Genomic DNA, 21,571 nt, shown 5'->3' with positions numbered 1-21,571 from the left:
ATGTGAGTATCTTTGCTGGACAGGGACTAAAGCACTTAAAATAGGATGAGAGCTGTCTCTGACTGCACATCAGATTCCTTTAATAGATCTCACGCTGAAGGAGTTCATATGACTATTTCAACACTGCCTTCAAATGGTGGACTTTATTGTGAAATAATAAATTAACATCTGAGCTGTAGAATAAGAAGTCATTTGTAATACTATTGTAAAAGTGGTCACCTTTGTGTAGAACTTATTCTAAGAACCACAAAAATGAATGCACCTTTTTTGTTCCTCAGTTACATTCCTTTTGAAGAATTAATCCAAAGTAGGTAGATATTACTGAATGTACTACATACATGTCATGGACAAACCTTGATACAGAAAGTTGTCTTGTTTCCTTGAAAGTCCATCAATTCTTTTTCACAACAGCAGAAGTACAAGTATGCTAAAATATGCACTGCCTATAGTTACCTTTTTCAGCCATTTCTAGGGTTTGAGTCAGTAGGTGGAGGATTGGTGTGGCGGGGAAGTTCCATCACACCTAGCATGTAGATGTCACGGAGGAGCCATTTGGAGCTTCTACAGTGGGCTTTTGGTGTTGTGATTTCAGCAAAGATGTGGTCAACTCATTTCCAGCTCAGGAGTTCTCTCCCTATTTGTGGACAGTACGTACTATTTTCTTGTAGCTATTTATACAATGTGAACGTGTGAGGCAAGGTACTCTCTGTGCTGCCCAATTGACTGTACAATAAGGGTTTCTGTTTCCTGAATAATCTATAATTATTCGAATTGGGATTTTTCTTTCAGAAGAATAATGATCTGAAATTAAATCTTGGACCATGTCCTGCTCTGGGCTTTTAATTGCAGTCTGACATGATTTGGAAAAATAACTTGCTAGTTCTTGTACCTTTCAAAAAGGGTCTCGTTGTTGCTTAGGAAACTAACATAATGTCTATGAAAAGTACTATCCATATGAGACAGTAAAAGAGTTTCATTTGGAACATACACCTTCTGAAGCAGAATGTCAGTGCATGTATGCCATCTAAAAGAAGTACAGAGAGAAACAAACTTCTGCAGTGTTGGTAAGGCTCTGTATTACTGCCTCTCTACCTCAAAAGTTCCCTTAGAACAGCAGAAGCTCTGATTGTACTCAAAACCCGAAAATGAGTTGTAGTTAGACAAGAGAATGTTTTCTCCAGCATGCTTTCCATCAGATCTGTTTTGAGAGTGCAAAAGTAGACCTATATAGAGTTGCTTTGGTTTTGGATATATATATATATTTGCATATAACTCTTATCAATTTGCTGTCACTGCTAGGCAGGTATCTTTGTCATTTGGCAGATTGAAGGCAGCTCTTTGTGCCACAGTTACATCTCTGCTGTGATACTTCTGTTGCCAGCATGTACTTTAACCCACATAAGCAGAAAGTTAACACAGAAGGGATTGCTGTGTAAGGAAAGTAACTCTTCAGTTCTTGACTTTTGGCTAGAAATTTCAACTATTCTCTCAAAGTATGTAAATTAACCTGGAAGAAAATTTCTCTATGTTTCTGAGGAAAAAGCAGGATTAAGAAGAATGTATGAATACTTTCAAACCATTTACCTTTCAGATAACTTTCAGATAGTACTTCCCCACAGCAAAAGCTAACAAAGCTAGAGCAAGTCATGAGAGAACAAACCATTTCCAGACTTGTTTCACTTCACAATTTTTTTTAACTTCTCTAATAAATTCAGTTTTTCCCTCCTGTGACAATGAAACCTGGAAATGCTGGTTTTTCCAAATTTGCTGACAAACGTTAGCTCCAGCTGTTAACTTGCTATTTGTCTTTAACAGTTTGTCAGTATCCATTCTCTTCTATGTATCATATCTTAACTTTGTCATGCTTTGCATCTTTATGTGAGGTGTAGTGAATGGAGCAAAATTCAGTCCACTCTGAAGTGAAATCAGAGACCACAGAGGCAATGGATGTGTTTTCTTTTTTCTTTTAGAAATCACCAGAGTTTGTATTTAAAAGAACTAAAAAGTTATAATACTTGGTGCAGTAGAAGCACTGGAGGTTTGAATGAGGTGGAAAGTTTCTAAGGATTACTATTCAGCAAGAATGTTGTACTTGCTTTTTTAAAAAGAAACTTTGTAGAAAAATGTCCGTATATTTAACAGTTTATTCTTTTAATGCTAAGAATTTGGTTTAAAATCTGCAGATCTTCCAATCAAAAAATCTATTTAGATACCGGCAACGTATCATCCATACAAAGCTAATTACAGAAAGTAATTACAGAAAGTAATCAGCCGAAAGTATACTTACTCCACAAAAACAAAATTAAAAATTGCACACACGTTTCTGTAATGTCCTATTCACACAGTCTGAAGAAAATACAGCATATGAATTAAAAAATTACCTGTGTCCTCCTCTGGATTTTGAGTGAAGAGTGCTATCTTTCTTACTGATGTTCTTCTTTTAAAGATCTGAGTAGGTTTTATGGTGATCCCTCCCTGTGGCATCTTTTATGCAGGTGCTTCTTGTTGCTAAGAGATCAGTTGCTTAGAGATGGAAGTTTGTTTTTTGTAATAGATCAGGGGCCATTGCTATTGAAAAGAGAATTTTGTAATTTTACCTCTAGAGCTCAGTGTATCAGCTGCCAGCAGTAGAGATACACGTGTCTAGAACTGATTAGAATTGTGACTGGATCGCAAAGCAGAAAAGTAAAGTTTAATCATAATTGAAGACTTTAAATACCAAGGAAATAGATATGGCATTTAAATGGAGATGCAACTATGAGAAATGATGCTAATTTTTTGCCTTGTGCATTTAAATCTATTTATGATTTCTAACAGAAAGGAAGAGAAGTTTAAGTATTTCATTCTGATATTGAGGTGGCCATCACTGTAGGTAACATTTCATGAGATGCCGTCCTGCATCAACATTACAAAGATTGTAATGGCTATCCTCCATATCTCTGTGTAGACTGCTTCCTTTGTATTCCCAGCTGCCCTAGTAACACTTCAGAATTAATATGCATACTGAAGGCTGGATTCTCTGCTTTGTAGAGCTGTAGCTTTTGTCAGCTGGAATAAATGTAGTGTATGAAGATTAAATGTTTCTAAGAATTGCATTAAAGAGTTGCAGGAAGCAGAAATAAAGAACAGAGTTCAACAGAAAAGGATGGTGATGTGACTAAAAGATGAGACTAACTCAGAAGTATGAATAAGGTAGTTGTGTCTGATACTGGTTTGAAACACCAACAGAAGTTTGAATTGAGGGTCTCAATTTATGCTACAACAAATTCTTACTCAGCTGCCTCTTCTGTGAAGTTTACTTCTATGATTTCCAATGGAATGTTTTGAGAAATAGGTCAAAATCATCTTTTTGCTCAGTGCTGCCAAGTTAAGAAAGCCCAGTTACTCAGGGCTGCTTTCAGCAAGACCGAGTCATGTCCTGTGGTGTGAAGATGTTATTCATCCTTGTCTCTTGCTGTCAGGCCAAGTAAACACTTCTCATAAAGTGTTTTCATTCTCTTTATGGACTCATTCAAGGCTTTAGCATCAGCGTTTAAGAGAAATAAGTGAAATAAATCCTAGCGCTTTTAGTTAGAAGGCCCATCAAGTGGGTAGAAGAGACTCAATTCTAAGCAGCTGTGATCTCACTTGGAACAAAGGTATTTAAGATTTATGCACAATAGTTCTTGTGATAGAATATTTTTAACTCAGGAGAAGCTTGGAAGAGGCCTAGAGTTTTGATGAATGTGAAATCTCTGCTGAGAAGCCTTTCTAAAATAAATAAATAATGAATGAATGCAGACATTTTGGAGAATAAGGTCTGAATTCATTGGGAAATGCTTCCGGCATGACTGCAACCTCATTGAAGTTACACAGCTTATACAATCAGAAGTCAAAATAATTGCAGTCTGAAAACTGAACTCTTGTTCATTTTCCATGTACACACACCCTTCCATATCTGTTTGTTATGCAGAGACTTGTTTGCAGACTCATTTCACTGTATAATTTTCTTGGAATCAAAAGTACAAGCAGAAATGGTCAGAACTTTAGTTGAGCAATTCTATTGTGTCTTGTATTTAGAGCTGATCACAATTCTGTGCATTAGGGTTCAGTCATTATCTTATGTTCTAGGAGTGTTTGTTAAAATCTATTTCTTTGATTTCCAAAGGAGATGACAGCTGTTTTCAATTTTTAAGCCTGCTTAAAAATTCAGGGAAAGTCAGGCATTAATATATATATATAATTTGGTTTTAACAAGATAATTCTATGTTCTTACTACTTGTAAACTATATTTTAGCAGAACTAGATCTTGAGGCTGATTTTGATCTATTTTGTGGTATATTACTTACAGATTGTTAATGTGGACAAACTAATATGAATTGTCAGTTTTGAACAGGATGGTTATTCTGTGGATACCAAATGAAAAGAGCTTTATGTACCAGCAAAAGAAAGTTACCAAAGAGAGTTCCAGTCCTTTCCTGTGGCTTCAAATAGACTTATTCATTGCAGTGTTGCTTTGGCTTTAGTAACTAAGAAAAATAACTTGTGCAGAACTTGCTTATTTGTTTTATAAGACGTTATGTCAGTCTGTAGCATTAGAGAATACCACAGCTATTGGAAAAACTGCTCTGGAAGGTATTACTTTCATATTGCTAAATCATAGTAATAACAAGAAAAAAAAGAAGATTAGCTCAATTTAGAAGCACATATATCCCTAGATATTCTTTATTATATATGCAAATAGCAAGAATAAACCACCTAATTCTTCATATTATTTATAAAACCTCAGAATGAAATGCTTGGTAAAGCAAGAAGTAAATATAAGGAATGTGAAACCATTATAGATTCTTTCTTCATTAGCATGAGTTGTTTGAGGTTTAAGGGAGTCAAAGATCTAGCTAGTTTCCCACACAATGGAATTATTGATTCCTCGTACCTTAATCATTTGTTTAATCAAAACGACTCATTTCTAAAAATGGAACATTTTAGTAATGTTTTGTTGGGTCTCCTTCTGTCAAAGCTTTATATCTACTTGGTGACGAAAAGAATTTGTTCATGAATTGTAGGTTGGCAGCAATGCGACAGTTTAATTGGTCATGAAGAGAGCATGAGAAAGGTTAAATAATGTAAAAATGCTTGTTTACATTCAGACTGGTTTTTGTCAAGACTGACTTCTGTGGGATATATCTTTAAATCAAATATTATTTCCATATGCCAGAGAAAATGAATTTCAGTTCTTTCAAGCCAAAGAATTCCTGGAACTCTGTATAATGCAACCAGAATGATTGGACTTGCTGTTCACTACAAAGATCTATAGTTAAATACTGCAAATTCTTCAGTGCCTGAGTAGGCATTCAGTGAATTAACAAAGTTCTGTTTTATACAATAAAAATAAGGCTTTTTTTCCCCCCTAAATATTTTACAATAGACTTTTGTGAAAAGGGGATGCAAAATGCTCTCCATGGTTGAGCAGGGGAGTTCACATCCTTGCAGGGACCCTGTGACTCACGTGATAACATTGGTTAGAATGTTGTTTTAATAAAATGGGATCAAATCAGATCTAGCAACAGCATAGGAAGAAAATCAGTTAAATCAGTGAAGACAAAAATACTATGTACAAAATTACAAAATTTCAGTACTGTGAAACTAGTAGGATTGAGTAAGGCTTAGGGCTTAATTTTTTTTATGGCCTGATGATCCCATTGCAGTTAGTAGGGCATAAGGTAAACGTTGTCCTTACAGCAGGGCTGAATGGTGTCTGGTACATCTGTCCCTAATCTGCTGCATGTGATTCAGGGTAGAAGGAGACAGAGATGTTTGTATGGATGCAGACTGTGATTGCATGGCTGAAGAACCATCTAGCTCAGTGCTGCACCTTGAAGAGTGGCCCAAACCATTGGCTAGATGAAGAGTATTGGCAGTAGGCAAATACAGATGTAATACTTCCCTCTCCTTTTCCCCCACCATCCATGCGTTTGCAGTAGTGGCTGTTTGTCTTTTGTAGGCTCTGCAGGAAGGATGATGCACTCTTTTTATTGAGGCATTTTGCTTAGGCCTTTTCTCTTAACTTCTGATATATACTGCTTTCCTGTTATCCTAAAGAAGTTAATCATCAAATACTACTAATGGAGCTAAGACTACTGTGAGTGTCTGTGTAATCAGATGCTTCATCTGTTTCTGTCTAATGGAAAAGCTGTGGGGATATCTCATGCTCAACCTGTGAAGTTCTCTACTTGGTGAAGAAGTTTGGCTTCCATCTCGTATCTCTGCCTCTTTAAATGGCAAAAAGAAGGCTTGTGCATGAGTGTGCTCTAACACTGCTGTGCATAGCTGCTGAGCAGATGAGGTGGCTGCTATTGCATCATTACATTACATGTCATGATCAAACAGTGCAGTGTTCTTAAAGCAGTCTTCCACACGCTTCCCCTAGCTGCAGGATATGTCCTCAGAACCTAAGTTCTTTACAAGTGTTTAAACAGTCTGAAAGAAAGAGACACTTTGGGAAGAACTCATCATTCCTTCAAGTACAGTCAGAAAGCTGTTCTGTACTGTTTTGAAATACACGCAAGTCTTTGGAGATGATGACCTTGCAGGTGGTTTGTTGGTTTTTTGAAGTATTTTATTTGTTGTGTCTGTCTGGAACAAATGCAGGAAAAAACCTCACTAGGAAAAGTACTATTTATGACTGCTGCTTCTTCAGAAGCCACTTGCATTTGGACTCTGTTGGTGTTTGTATGCTCCGTGCTTTACCAAAACCATTCCTTCTGTGAAGACTACATATGTGTGTAGCTGCATTGGGGCAGTGGGCTTTTAGGGTTGGTGCAGCCCCAATCTCGTAATGCTAAGCCTATAGGAGTGGCTGCACACGCAAGGTAGAGGCTTTGCTGCATAAATATTTTAGTTGCTGATCAAGATGTGTAATTCAATGTGGCAGTGTATAAAACCAGTATGCTGTTACAAGGGAACTGTCTTTATCTAACTGATTTAGGGCCAAGTAGATGCACTGGGCTTTGAGATGCTTGAAACAAAAGCAAAAAATATATTATTGCAGGATTACATTGCTGTTGCCTTTTGGAATCGACATTAGCTTATATCAAGCATTGCTCTTGCCTGATAAGAGGGTGTAAACCCTGTAAAAATGTAAGCTGCATTTTTTCAGTAACTTCCTTCCAAATCACTTTTCTCAATCTGTCCACATCAGAACTAATAAAACAGCGTTAAAAAACAGCCAGTGTAAGTCAAAATGGAAAGAGTTAACAACATTCTGAGAGACTAATAGAAGAAAAACATCCATGAGTTCAGATCTTCAGACTATGATAGGCTTACACTTGTTAATTCAAGAAGTGCAGCTGGTTGTGAAGATGGGAACAATGTGTTCTGGTCGCACACAGAAGTGGCTGTAATGAAGTATTACAGGAACAAGTCGTGGATGTGTCATCTCAAACAAACTCTGAATCTACTCTCTGGGCATCTACAGTTCCTTGCTGCTTGTTAGCTGTTCAGCTTAGCTACTTTTTGTCCTACTCCTGGGTTGGAATTACAGCTGGTCAAGAAAAGGAAGAGGTGCATGAAAGCTTTGCCCCTTCTGGATGTGCAGGAACTAGGGAGCGCTGTCTCAGATTTTTTTTCTCTTTGCCCATGGCCTGACTGCAATAAAGGTGATAGAGAGCTTGAACTTGAAAGGACCAAGGAAGACTGAGTACATTCTGTGGAACTTAAACCATTTTCCCCTGTTTTAATTTCTTTGAAGTAACGCTTACGCTTTCCAAGTATTTCTTGTTATTCACAAGGAGTTGAAGTTTGGGGTTATCTGCCTCTCTGAACTTTCTTTGTACTTTAATTCCAGCCACTTGGCCTGTTTTTAAAGGAGAAAGATAGGATTGGAACCTTGCAGAACTCCTGAGATCTGGGGCCTTCTTGTTCGGCCAGATAAGCACTGTGTTCTGTAAGGGGCCGGCGCTGCTCTCCTACTCACTGGGATCCCTCCAGGCATGGTAGGACACACTGGTCTGTTAGGGCTGCTGGACTCCCAACTTCTCCCTTCAGCAGCTTGAACAGACTGGCTGTCTTTCAGTGCCACTTGTAGGAAAGCACTCCTGACTTTCTCGGGCAAATTTTTGTTATTTGATTATTATAGTCGTACTCTGTCATACTGTTGTTGTATCACATAGAATCCTTTCCAGTGGTCATTTGCATACATTATAGGAAGTTTTAAGCATTTTTATTTTTAACAGCTAGAGACAATTTCCACCAAAATTTAAAGCAAGCAACCAACCAACCTCCCCCCCTCCAAAAAAAACCCAACGGAAAGTGAGTTAAACTTTTGCTAAGTGGAAATGTAGCCAAACCTCTTGTGCCTGCAGTGCCAGCAGTGGAAGCAGACATTTTAAGAGTGCTTATGGAACAGAACAGTTCCAGCACTGAAGGTACTGTAGGTATTTCTGTAATGGAATATAAATACGCAGTACTTAAGTTTAGCTTGTAAAGAAGGTACAAAGCAATCAACTGAAAATGTGACCGATCGCTTCTAGTTGTTCTGAATCCTTTTAACTGCTCCTTCAAGTGCTGCTGCTTATTTTGCTAATGGTACCAATTGCTCTGTGAAGAGAGCTGCCCTGACTGCATGAGCTCTGAAGTGGGCAGGATTCAGAGCGTTCTCTCTGCTCTGCTTGAAGGCCTGACAGATTTGCAAAAGTAGGTTCTGTGCATGGGATGCATTGTTTGTGCAAGAAGATGGATTTTCAGAAAGTGTGTTCTACTACTACATTCTTGAATGTATCTGTCAAAGTTATGGAGAATTTCGTGACCCATCAGTTTCTCTTAAAATGCTGTGATACCTTTTAGTTTTTTTCTCTTCTTTCCTTTCCCTTTCCTTCCCTTCTCTAATTCTACTCTCTCCCCCTTTTCTCCCTTTTTTCTTTTTGCATTCTTTTGGCAAATAGAAGTAGATGTTTTGAAGTGGTCTATGAGAAATAATAGTACTGTAAACCATAAAGGATGTAAATGAAGCTAAGTTAAAGCTAAGTAGAATTTCAGGTTGGAAATTCTGCTTTAAAATAATTCTGACTGAGTTGAAATACATTGTTCTAAGCTTCTGTATTACCTTGTAATTACCTTGTGCACCTTGTAAGGCCTGAAGCCAGTTTTGTGGAATTACAGCCTCGTGCTATGCAGCACTGCAGTTGTTGCGGTTGTCTGCAGAAGGAGCTGCTAGCAAAAGCAAAACAGTTGTGTGTGGTCACGGACCGAACAACTGTAATTGCTCTTTGGCTGTGGGCTCTGTGGGACTCCATTGTGTGACTCAGAATATTTCCCAAATGCCGTGATCTTTAAAATTATTTTGGGCCTTAAAGTTTTGTGAGGTAAGTATGCTTAATCTGTGTCCTTTCTAATAAACCGTGAAACGCAGACAAAGTAGAAATTATCATGGACTGCAAAGGTCAGACTTCTGAATCATCGGTGATTATGTTGAGGCTCTACAGTGAAACATTAATGCTTCCGTTATGTGTCTGTTCACTGCTGGTGTCTGCACACCGATATATACATTGCTTTCGTTGTGAAGTGCAGGATGTGAATGCAGGGCCCTGGGTCAGTGTCAGTAGTGCTGCTTGGTGAGGCAAAAAGTCAGTGTTGCATCTTGTAGAGCCGATGTGTTTTTAAGAAGAAGGAAAAAAAAAAAATAAAGAGGGCACGCTTGTAAGAGATAGGATTTTATTGATGTAAACAAGTTTATGTAGAAACAGTGCAAAACTTTCCAAGTGCCAGTGCAAAAATAACCATAACCAAGTGCTAATAAAGGTGGGGAATCAAAGAAACAGCTGGAAGAGCTGAATGTTTGGGGCATTCTTGTTTCTGATGTGATTTCTCTTTATGTACCTTCAGGAGAAAAAAAAATAAATTCAATAAAGGACAAGTAATAAAAAAGAGCATTGGGATTTACAAAGTGCTTCTGAGGGGAAAGAAGGAAAACAAAGAGAGAACTTTTTTTTTTTAAAGCTGTCTATCATTGTTGACATGAAGATCCAAATCTTGATTTAGAAGTAGGAACAGAAGTGGACACTGGATGCACTTTCATATCATGGTGACAAAAGCTAAGAAGGAATGGCAAGCTACCAATATTTCTAAACTGTTTTGATGTGATGTCCATTGTAGTGTTTCTAGAACGTCCCACAGATCTGCCAGTATACTGGAGAATATAATGGTAGTAAATGAGTAGAAAACAAAACAAATTGTGTTGCTGTGCCAGTTTCCTTTATTTATCCTGAGATTAAGTCCATGTTTTTTTTGTTTTTTGTTTTTTTTTTTTAAACTGTAAGTGCTGGTTCCGAATGACAACTGATAGCTATGCTAGGCTCTCTGGTTCCTCTTCTATGGAAACTCTGCATTAGCATAATACTGGCTGAAAGGCCCTCTGGTAGAAAAAGCTGTACAGCAGAAAGGTTGGTGGTCAGCTGCCCAAATCTGCTGTTCCATTGTCTGCCATGGAAAATGTACCTCTCAGTACCATGTCTGACTGCAATGGAGGATACTGTTAGAGCCGATGGCTGCTGCCAGCCTCTTCCTCACAAGGAGACCTCTGTGCCCGCCAGGCAGCGCAGCACCCAGCCCATCAAAACTCTGATTAAATTGCTTTTTTTAAAAAAGTTTTTCTGACTCAATCTTGTTTACTTAGAAATGCCATTCCTCAGGTTACGCTTTGTGGCATTTCTCATCGCTTTGTAGTATCTTCAGATGGTTTCTTTTTTTCTGTGGAGACCAGGAATAAAAATTCAGACAGTGCGATGTGAGAGGATTCTTCCCAGACACAGAATGTGCCAAATTGCTGTAGACGTGGGCAGGAGCCACAATGCCTGTAAAGGCGCTGAGCATTCTGCCAGTGCCCCCTCCATCCTGTATTCCCAGAACAATTTGAATGTTGTGTCACAGCCATGTGCCATTTTGAGATCTGCACAGACTGCTTTTTGCTGCTTCTGAAAATGAAGGAGTGCACGGCTTTGTACCGGGGTGGCTGTGGGGGTGATGTGCCCTCTCCTCCCTCAGCTACACTCAGTGCCTTTTACAGCTTCTTCCAAAGTAAGGCAAAATATTCAAAATAGTGTTATGAGTGTACATTCTGTGCCTAAGTTACACAGCAGCTTTCCTGAAAATGGTATGCTTAGAAGATTCATGTTTAAAAACTCCTTGAAGTGTAATAAATCTAAGAATAAAAAACTAATAAAGCCTTCTGCCTCGCTCTTTTCTTGTTTTCCACTCCTGTTGTATGCTGCCTGGAGATGAGATGATAAGACCTTTGAAACAGAGATGATCTTTTATGAAATGTGTCTGAATAAGATCTATCCTAATATTCCGAGCTCCCGGAGAGGTAATATTGCTGTGGATACACTGTCCATTAACTTCAGACACATATGTCTGAGCTTGCTTTATTAGCAGGAGAGGTAAAGCAATCTTTCCTGGAATGGGGTTCATCTTGTTCCACAGGTGGAAGGCTGCTTGGCAACTCAGCCCCCACGTCCCTTTGTAAGAGGCACTGGATGAATTTGTGAAGCCATGTAGTGCTAGTTGTCTCTCTTGGCTTTATAGGGAATCTTAGGATGTGTCCTTACAGCATGTATCGCAGTACATCCAATGAACAAGTGCTCAGATAAGAAAATGTGGTTTTAATTTCCAGTGGGTCATAATGGTAGATAAATAGAATGACAGAATATCGTGAGGAAACTATGAAGAACACTGATTGTGTGAAAGTTAGTGAGAGACACAGGCAGCTGTAATCAGCTTTTGCTAAGGTTGCACTGTGCATAGTGCTAAGAAGTCAGAGGGATAGATGCAATGTACACCCAGTGTAGTGCAGAAAGGAAATCTCTGAAGCAAAGAGGAAGCTTTAAGGCTGCTCTGCTTCATTTGCTGCTATTTTTGTTCATTTAATCTGATATCCTTAGGCCACTGGGGTGTATCCACACTGCTTCCATGGCAAATCCATGGGAAGTGGCTGAGGTGAGTGCCCATAGTTTGCAGCTCAGAACTGGAGTTACTGCTGGGAGATGTGTTATTGGAATACCTTTAGCAGATATTTTGTGTGTTGCTTTCAATCTAGACAAAAGTTGGGTTTGACAGTTTGTTTGGTAATAAATATTCAGTATTTAATTCCTGAACTACTGATTCCTCCAGTAGCATTTATTGCCTTCAGATTGCAGTGCTATGATGAGGATGTGACAGATCTGTTGAGTCACTTACCATTTGTCATGCATTTCTTCAGTTGCTTTTATTCCTCTAGTTTAAATTACCAATAAATGATTGTAGCAATGGTGCTTGAATTGCTCTGTGTGACTATGCTCCTCAAGTCATCTCCTCTGTGATTCAGCTTTGGTCGTTATAGCATACTTAGGAGTTCTGAGCACTTTTCTGGGAAAGCCATCTTTAGCAGCCAATGGCTGTTGCACAGCAAGGAGCTGTGCTGCTGGCACCGGGTAGTGCTCTCTGTGCTGCACTGCTTGCCGAGATTTGTGCATTTTGTTCTGGATGTTAAAGGTCAGCCTGGCTGACCTAGTAAGAGGTTGATTTTCATTGGTCCTTAGTTTGCTTTGATCATTGTCTAGATATTCCAAAATATACCAGGACTCCGTTGTATACATGTATTTATTTTTACAACTCTCTATTAAAGTAGAAGTTGCCTAAAATCAGGGGTTCTAATTAAGGTATATGTTGCTGATGCCTTAAAGAACTTTATATCCTTGTGTCGCTTGAATGCACAACAGAAACTTAAAGGGGCTGGGTTATAGATCCAGCTTTTTTAGCTAGTAATCTAAGAATCATCTAGCAATTCATAACCTTTCCATGCTGGGTTTTTTGTCTTTTTTTTTAAACTATTATATAAAATACTGCTTCAAATTGTTAACTGTACATAATTAAATACTGTTTGTTCAGCCTAAGATTAATTTCACTTATACTTACAATCATAGAACAGTTTGGGTTGGAATGAACCTTAAAGAGTTTAATCCTTAATCCAGCCCCTCTTTCACGGTGGTACTGGGGGCTATACCATGAACATACTTCTATCTACTATTTTATGTATAATTCATTTGCCTCTTACTCTTAAAAATAACTTTTTTTTTCTTTTCATTTTTCCGCCTCCTTTAAAGGGAAGCTTGTGTATCCAATATGCTACAATGCGTATGGAATGTAGGTGCAGAGTTTGTTTGAGCAGAAATGCATTCTGGCAGCCGTCATTGATGTGAGCCTGAGGCTATTCTGCAGGACAAGGTTAACCATGAAGTTTGGTGCAGAGTCTGGATGCTACAGTGAAACAGTGTTTGCTTTAGTGCCAAAACTGAATTGCAACCATGATTTGAATGGAGGAATTCTATAGCTGCTTGGCTGCCAATGTGTTGCATGATTTGAGCAGTGATAGCAGAGATGAGGAGAAAAGGGTATTATAGCATTTGTGTTTCTATTCTTCTGGAATATATCCATGCTGGGCATATAGCTGCAGCAGTTACCAGTACCCAGTGTCTCAGAGGAATATTATGGAATATCAGTTATCATGGGAGGCTATGAAAGGTTTTTTTTTTTTTTTTTTTTTTTTTTTTTAAGTAGATGAGGGAAAGAGGTGAACTTCTTTCTAATGGTACTCATAAAGATTATGGTCTGTTTTAGCATCATTTTAATGTCATAATTGGAGGAAGTTTGGTTGTCTATCTAGTGGAGTATCACCTCAGAACTCAGTCCATCTTTCAGCATTAGTTATTCAAGTGAAAGCAGTGTGCCAATCTGCAGTGTGCTTCATCTTGGGAGAGCTGCCTAAAGAGATGACATTTCAGTTATGACAATTTTTGCAAAGTAAAACATCAGTGGGAGCATTATTTCAGTGTGACACCTCTGAATACATTGTCTGCCTCAGAATAATCAAGTGATATTCTTTATTACACACAGAGCATGTCATTTGGATGCAAAAATGTATCGTGGTAAAGCAATGTTTTATCTTCTAACAATTTATTTCAGCTGTGTGACTGAGCTGGAATTGTGCAAAGAATAAATGTGATGTTGTACCTGCAGTGTGCAGGCAATACATTGATAGTTTTGTTCTACTTCCCATGTGGGCTGGGCTGATGTACATCACTGCTGTATGCCACGCTTCCTGCAGGTCAGGTATGATGCATGCTTACTGTAGGACATGCTTTAAGAATGACAACTCCCTGAAGCACCACCAAATAATTCAGCTGCTGCTTGTTGGCATCTATCTGACCTACCTGGAAAAAAGGACCAAATGGATATAAGAGATAATTGTTCTCTTATGCTGGTGTAGATTATTACTGAGTGTACTTTTTCAGTTTTTATCAGCAGCTTTCTCAAACTTTCATTCTGCTTTGCTGTTCATCGTGGAGAAAGAACAGAGGAATCAAGAATGGAGCTGTGCTGCAGCTGGTGACAGTGGATGGACCAAGAGTTTGGGTGTGTTGTACTGGGATGGGACGCATAGAGGGAGATGAAAAATCAAAGCCCTGAAGTGGGAGTACTAGAGGATGGGGGGATGTGGAGGCATTCAGATGGGGTGAAGTTCTGTTTATGGTCTCAGACAAAAATGCTTTAGTTTGCTGCTATGACAGATTCTAACCAGTTTTATAATATCTGTGACATGATAAACAAAGCTTGTTTAGGAAATAATGACTTAGGAGAAGTTCTGTGTAAGGTTGTATTTCTTTTTCTTTTTCCCTTCACAAGTTAATAGAAACAAAACTTAAATATGTGCTTCATATGTAGTACAATTCCATCCCTATAGGATTAATGTTTTTTCAATAGCCAAGTTAAATTTTAAGCATTGTAACCAATTAATTAAGGGGTTAGGTTCCTGTTTTATAAGATATGGAAAGCTGAAAAATGCACTGTGCTGTGGTAGAAGATGAGCACAAATGGTTTGAGATGGTGCAACCTGTTGCTAAATCCTAAGTTAGGATATTTGCAGTGTGAGCTACCAGAGATGTCTGCTATTCCATATTACAGTGCAAATGAGGCTAGCAAGACTGCATGGTGCTGGTCCTTCCTTGAGAGAGATAAGCAGGTTAGTGAGCCCTACTCCTTTGGACATGAGGTAATTTTCTTGTCTCCTGTCTCCTTTATGGAATGAGATGGAATGATGCTCCTCCTTGCAGGGAACCAGGCATTCAGAGGCTGAATTTCCTGAGATCAATTTGAAATAGCAACAGTGAGAAAAAGCACAGCTGTCTGTCTTCAAGCTTAAAGTTTAAGCATTGTTAGAGAGCATTTCTACAACTCTTCCTCAGAGTTCTTTCATGTTTCACGGTCTTTGTGACGTCTTCACCTTCAGCTAAACTGTGATGTTCCTCACAACAGAGTACTGTATAATTCATTTTCTTATTTTTATTATGAATTAATTAGGAGCAGAATGTATTGTATCAAAGATATCCCACGGCTTACAGGGGTTGGCAAGGAGACTTTGGGAAAATGTTCATCCACGCTCGAACTTCGGAAGCAGCAGGTAGTGCTGTTGGTGCACATGAGTGCTGGTGAATGACGTGTGTTCTTAGCGAAGGATCACTGGCACTGCAGAATGGCAGTGTGTGTTCAGGTCGGGTGTTAGGCAGAATTTCTTATCAGAAAGACTGGCGCGAGGCATTGGCACAGGCTGCCCAGGAGGTGGTGGAATCACCATCCCTGGAGGTGTTCGAGAAAAGGGTGAATGTGGCACTGAGTGACGTGGGGATGAGTGGATGTTTGGATCAGATGATCTTAGAGGTCTTTTCAAATCTCAGTGATCCTGTAAGTAAAGGGGAGCTTTGTTTTACCGCGCAGTATCCCTTACCGGGCGGCCGCCACTCCCCTCCGCCCATCCCGCGACCCACGGCTCCGGGGGCCATAAATCCCTCCCGCCGGCCGGAGTCGCCGGGCCGCGGCACGATGGAGGCGGGCGGCCGGGCTCTGCGCTGCGTGCTGGCCGCCGTGGGACTGCTGTCGGCGCTCAGCGCGGCGGGGACGCTGTTCCTGCTGGCGCAGTGGCGGGAGCTGAGCGCGGCGCTGCGGGAGTTGGAGGCGGCGCGGATCCCCGCGGCCAACGGCTCCGTGCGGGACCCGCTGGGCTCAGCAGGGCCCGGCCACCCGCCCCCCGCCCGCAGCAGGAGGAGTCGCCGCGGGCACGTGCGTGCCGAGAGCGAGGAGATGCTGATGATGCTCACCTACTCCATGGTGCCGGTAGGGCGGCGCGACGCGTGCGACTCCGCGCGCTCACCGTAGTTCGGTCTGATGCTTAGAGCAGCACTGAGTAATGTCTTTGTTGATGAGGGGGTCGAGTGCGCCCTCGGTAAGATGGTGGGTGACGCCAAGTTGTGTCGATCTGCCTGAGAGAAGGAAGGTGCCACAGAGGGACCTGGACCGTCGGGCTGAGGCTAATCATGCGCTTCAACAAGACCAAGTGCCGGGTCCTGCATTTTGGTCACAGTAACCCCATGCTTCACTGCAGGCTTGGGGCAGAGTGGCTGAAAGATGCACGGAGGAAAAGGATGAGGGGGTGTGAGCAGACTGTGGTGGAACATGGGCCAGCAGTGTGTCCAGGTGGCCAAAAAGGCCAGCGGCATCCTGGCTTGTGTCAGAGAGCACAGCCAGCAGGAGCTGCAGGTCTCCGTGCACTGGCACTGGTGAGGCCGCACCTCGAGTGCTGTGTTCAGTTTGGGCCCCTCTCTGCAAGAGAGACATTGAGGCCGTGGAGTGCATCCAGGGAAGGGTAACAAAGCTGTGAAGGGTCTGGAGCCAGGATTAGGGGGAGCGGCTGAGGGAACTGGGATGGGTGAGTGTGGAGAAGAGGAGGCATAGGGGAAACCTCGTTGTTCTCTACAACTGCCTGAAAGGAGGTTGTGGTGAAGTGGGGGTCAGCCTCTGCTCCCAGGTAGCAGCAATAGGACTAGAGGGAATGGCTTCAAGTTGTGCCAGGGGAGGTTCTGAGTGGATATTAGGAACAATTTCTTCTCAGAAAGAGTGTCTGTGCACTGGAACAGGCTGCTTGTTGGAGTCACTGTCCCTGGAGGTGTTCAAGGAAAGGATTGTAGCATTGAGTGACATGGTGGGATGAGTTGATGGCTGGACTGGGTGATCTTTGTGGTCATTCCAACCTTAATGGTTCTATGATTCTCTGAATCTGAGTGACTCACAACTAAAATCAGTGGAGAAAATGTCACAGGCTTTGGAATGCTGTTAAAACTGTTTGCTATTGGTGGAGTTGGATAATTGTGACAGTGGCAGCTACACGTGCCACCTCTCTGTGGTTAAATGACACAAATTTTATTGTGCTCTCCAAATTCAGCTGAGAGACACAAAGTGTATTTTAACAGCATGTGACAAGACTGTCCACTTGTGCCCCTCCTCTGTTCAAATCAAGATGTGCTCCGTCAAAATATATTGATGGAAAGGTAGTTGGCTCCTTGTGGCTGAGCTGGGGGCTGTACGGCAGGCTGCACACTGTAACGTGCTCTCTGAATGCCAGGCTTGTAACTTTTGTGTGGATTGCACTGAGTGGCAAATATAATGCTGAGATAATTGCAGGGCTTCAGAGCGAGCTGTAATCACTTCAATGATCTCAACAAAACCACTCAGATTAAAATGCAGTTTGAATTAGAGAATGCTTGGACAAGGTGTATTTTACAAATTACAGCACAGAAGCCTGGTTTTTGAGAGATGAGGGGAAGGAGAACAAGCAAATCCTGACTGCAACAGCCATTGAGCTAAGTTAGGTTGACTCTGAAGCTTCTCAGAATGACTGGGACTCAGAAAGGCACTGGGGCCAGGTGCCCACTGGGTCAGGGTTGATGCTGTAGGGGGATGTTTGAAATCATAATACAAAGATAAAAATAATAGAAAGGCCTACAGTAGAAGGGGAAAGAACTGCTTTATAATGGCCAAGAAGCTGATTTGTGGAATTGTAGCGTGGGCATTTCCATAATGATTTGCTTAATGTCTGCAGTAGGGCTTGCAGTGAGGTGTACCAAACAGGTTAGTGTCAGAGAATCACTGCATGAGGAAGTGGTTGGTGTCTCAGTGTAAGAACAGGTCTAAATATTTTATTCTTTGAAGCACAGTAATGGTATCTTTGGTTTTGTAAATCAGACCATTTTCTTTGAGCTGTCGTGTTTTACCTTGTTTTGAACTTAATTTCTTTACAACATTAGGTCCGAGTGATGGTGGATTTATGTAACAGCACAAAAGGGATATGCTTAACAGGTATGTTAATTGCCATGAACATTTGTTTTTACTCTCAGCACTACAGAATCACAATGTTTTCAAAGAACTTGAAGTAGATAAAGTTTTACATGACAAATTTTGCTATTTATCAAAATTCATATTTGTGTATATATATGTTTATATCACATTATCTACTTAAAAAAGATAGCAGGTGCCACTTTGGGACTTACCTATACTTACTTATAAATTCTGGAAGTTTATAAGTTCAGTTGAACCCATGTTTCCTTGGGCTCCAGAGTTGTGAAATCACAATTACTCAATGCCTTCTACAGCTTTCTGCTCTTCTGACTCCATTAAACTCTTTAGTCCTGGCTTTCTCTGCTGTCACCCTTTCTACTACCTCTCAAGCACCTTTCTTACTTATCTTACGCTGTTACAAGGATAATTAAGATCCTCAGAGTCTGAGATGGCATACAAATTTTAGGCACTAATGCACATAACTTTGTGGTGTGGGGGAGAGATTCAGTTACTGGAAAACTGGCAGTAAGTTACCAACAGGTATTGTCAGTGCTCATTAAAAGGGATAATCTCTGTGATGGCATTATAAAATGGTTTTTACTCATGGTGTTTTGTTAATGCTGGAAAGTGTCATCTGTAGGGAAATTGAGGAATTACCGTTATTTTGTCTTAGAGATTTTATTTTTGTTGAAACAAGGCAGTACTCAGTGACTGGATAAAAGTGCTCATGGAGCTGATTTGCTCCTTTAAATGCAACAACTTTTTTTTTTTTTTTTTTTTTTTTAATGTGTATTGGGATCACAAAAGACAAATCTTGTAATAGAAATATTTTCAGGCGATACTTTACTCCTGCCTGCTGTGCTTTCTTACCATTAGGGCCCTATACTCAAATTAAGTCAGAAGGAATAAGGCAGATGTTATTTTAATAAAAGTTGTAGAATAACAAAGGTCCAATTTCTACCGCACCAGGCAATTCTCCAGCCAGGTGCTGTGGTGAGTGTGGTGCAGTGCAGAGAACAATTCCCTGTAAAAACAGTGGTGTTCATATGTTTGCTTACAATACAAAACATGTAAATTCATAGGATTTCCTTTTGACGTGATGTGCTTTCCTCCCCTTTTCATTGTTCTGACCTAACACTCATCACTTCAATCTGGGATTGTTTTTGTTTACGTGCTAGGATAAACTCACTGTTTCTTCTTGTGTTCTTTTGCATGTTGTTGGTGTAGGCCCGCCAGGTCCCCCAGGTAAGACATTTTCACAACTGCAGTAATGGTTTTGGGTCACTGAAACAGTTGTTGGTACAGATGTTGAACTATAGAAATGCATCTTTACAGTATAGTCTTTCTTTGCTAATTAGAATGAAGGAGGATAGAGTGACTACTTGCCTTTATCACTTTCCTACTAATGTCAACCTGTGCCCCTCTGGGGGTAGAAGGGAGGCTGTGTTTTTGTGTTGGAGGTGAGAAAATTGTATGATGTTTGCCAGAGCATATTTGTTCAAAGCTAGATGGTGTTCAGAATTTTCTGGTAGCATTTAGGCAAGAGTGTTGTAAAAGAGTAGCTGATTATTTTAATTTAATGCTATAAACAGCACTTAGAAATGCTGATTATTGATTTCTGAAGTTATGGTGAATGGTGACATTTCTGTTGTGCTGTTTGGCTTCTTCAGGGCCTCCCGGACTCGATGGACTGCCCGGCTACAATGGCTCAGATGGAGCCCCAGGTGTCCCAGGTCAAAAGGGAGAGCCAGGACTAAATGGAAAGAGAGGAAAAATGGGTATACTTTATTGTTCAATAAAATGAAACCTGTTCTCACTGTTACGTTCAGATGCAATTACTGTTAGACCTTTGTTACAGGGAGAAGGGATTCAGTGTCCACAAAGGATTTGCACTCTGCAGAATTCTGTAATGGTCATTGTCTTGCACTAAGTTTTTGTAGGTCACTTCAGATGTATTCTAGACAGTGAAAGATGGTATAAATATATTGTCAAATATTGCAAATTAAGGCTATAAAATAAAATTAATTGCACCTCAGTATTCTGAAATTTCTTGTAAATAATGTCATTATAAGAATATTTCCATTCCTTCAGCCTGCCAACATAAGGAATCTTTGACTTCACAGGGCTTTAAAAATGAAGGCTGAGTTTGGGCCAATTGTCTGTGGTTGTTTGAAGGCAGTACATCGTCTGTCACTTTAGTGTTCATCAACTTTTTGTTTGTTTAATGGGAAATGAAAGTGAAAGCCTATTTTTAGAGTCAGAGGGCAATTGTGCAGAAGACACGTTTCAGATTTCTCCCTAAAACTATAATTCTGTTTCTGGTTTCACAATTTCAGTGTAAATAGTAATACTGTAAGTGGAAGGACAAGTATTTTCTCCTCAAGTACTTACAGATATAGCGTGAACCCTTGGCCTGCAAGAACACTTCTATTTCTGGCTCTGTGGCAGCTCACCTCTCTTCTATAGCACAAAATACTGACACGAAGGCAGGGAGTGGAACGTTTTGGTGTCAGTTGTACAACCACACCATTGTGTTCCTTGTTGCAAAATGCTCCGGCCAAGGTTATGCAGGACAAATGAACGTCTAGTTAAAAAAGTTACTCTGCTAAATGACCAAGCACAGGAGGTGTACAGAGTGATCATGCTTGCAACAAGTGCATGTGGAAATGTTAGTGGGCAGTTACTTTGATGTTTGCTGGGGCAAGGGAAAATGTTGGAAGTGCAATATGGCAAGCCACTGAACAACTAGGGTGAATGTATTTTGTACTTCAACAGAGTGTATTGATTTTAGGACACACTTACCATGGGTAAATGTTCTTTGTACCAAAATACTTTTTATTTCTAGGTGTGCCAGGACCAAAAGGTGACCAAGGGGAGAAAGGAGAACCTGGAGAAATAGGTTTACCTGGCAAGGACGGTATGCCTGGTGTGAAAGGTGCAAGAGGAGCAAAGGGAGAAAAGGGGGATGCAAACAATGATGTGTTGTTGGAAGGTAGGAAGAAGCACTCTCTCTTGCAACAGTGTACATAGTGGAGAAATAGACACTCTGCTTCTGTAGCATGAACATGATCTATAAGAGTTGGACCAGCCAACGCGGCCATTTCATCCACAGGGAAGTTTCTGGGCATTGCTACAGTTCAGATATTAGAATCTCTCAGTAATAGTCTCAAGGGTATGTGCAGCTCCAAAAATAAAATGACTGTCTTCATTATGCATGCCTTCAGGGGATCCCTTCATTATGCAGTTCCTCACAAGAAGACTTATGTGTATGTTCCACCCTTTCCAGGATGCGAATTCCACCCTTTCCAGAATGCTTCCAGACAGCTGATCTCCTGCTCTTTCATGCAGTGTAGTTTTACTTACGTGTTAGAAAATGAGAGCAGATTTCCACTCG

At 40.5% G+C, this 21,571-nt stretch overlaps 1 protein-coding gene across 5 annotated transcripts in view; it reads left to right on the top strand.

Annotated features, from left to right (window-relative positions):
* GLDN (gliomedin) overlaps positions 1 to 21,571 on the top strand; it is a 73,753-nt gene that overhangs the window by 42,094 nt on the left and 10,088 nt on the right. For 2 of the 5 annotated variants that reach the window (XM_042824695.1, XM_042824697.1), the window contains exons 2-5: positions 18,147 to 18,198; positions 19,405 to 19,422; positions 19,848 to 19,955; positions 21,023 to 21,169. In XM_042824695.1, the coding sequence (XP_042680629.1) occupies positions 18,147 to 18,198; positions 19,405 to 19,422; positions 19,848 to 19,955; positions 21,023 to 21,169 (325 nt within the window). Of the gene's footprint in view, positions 1 to 11,321; positions 11,342 to 16,090; positions 16,180 to 18,146; positions 18,199 to 19,404; positions 19,423 to 19,847; positions 19,956 to 21,022; positions 21,170 to 21,571 lie in introns of those variants that run through there. The other 3 variants (XM_042824698.1, XM_042824694.1, XM_042824696.1) reach the window with 3 other exon arrangements.

Source organism: Centrocercus urophasianus, unplaced genomic scaffold (assembly GCF_019232065.1).
Source record: "Centrocercus urophasianus isolate 14NV4802_14NV808 unplaced genomic scaffold, USGS_Curo_1.0 seq_23, whole genome shotgun sequence".
Lineage (NCBI taxonomy): Eukaryota > Metazoa > Chordata > Aves > Galliformes > Phasianidae > Centrocercus > Centrocercus urophasianus.
This window is presented reverse-complemented; position numbering and strand designations above follow the sequence as displayed.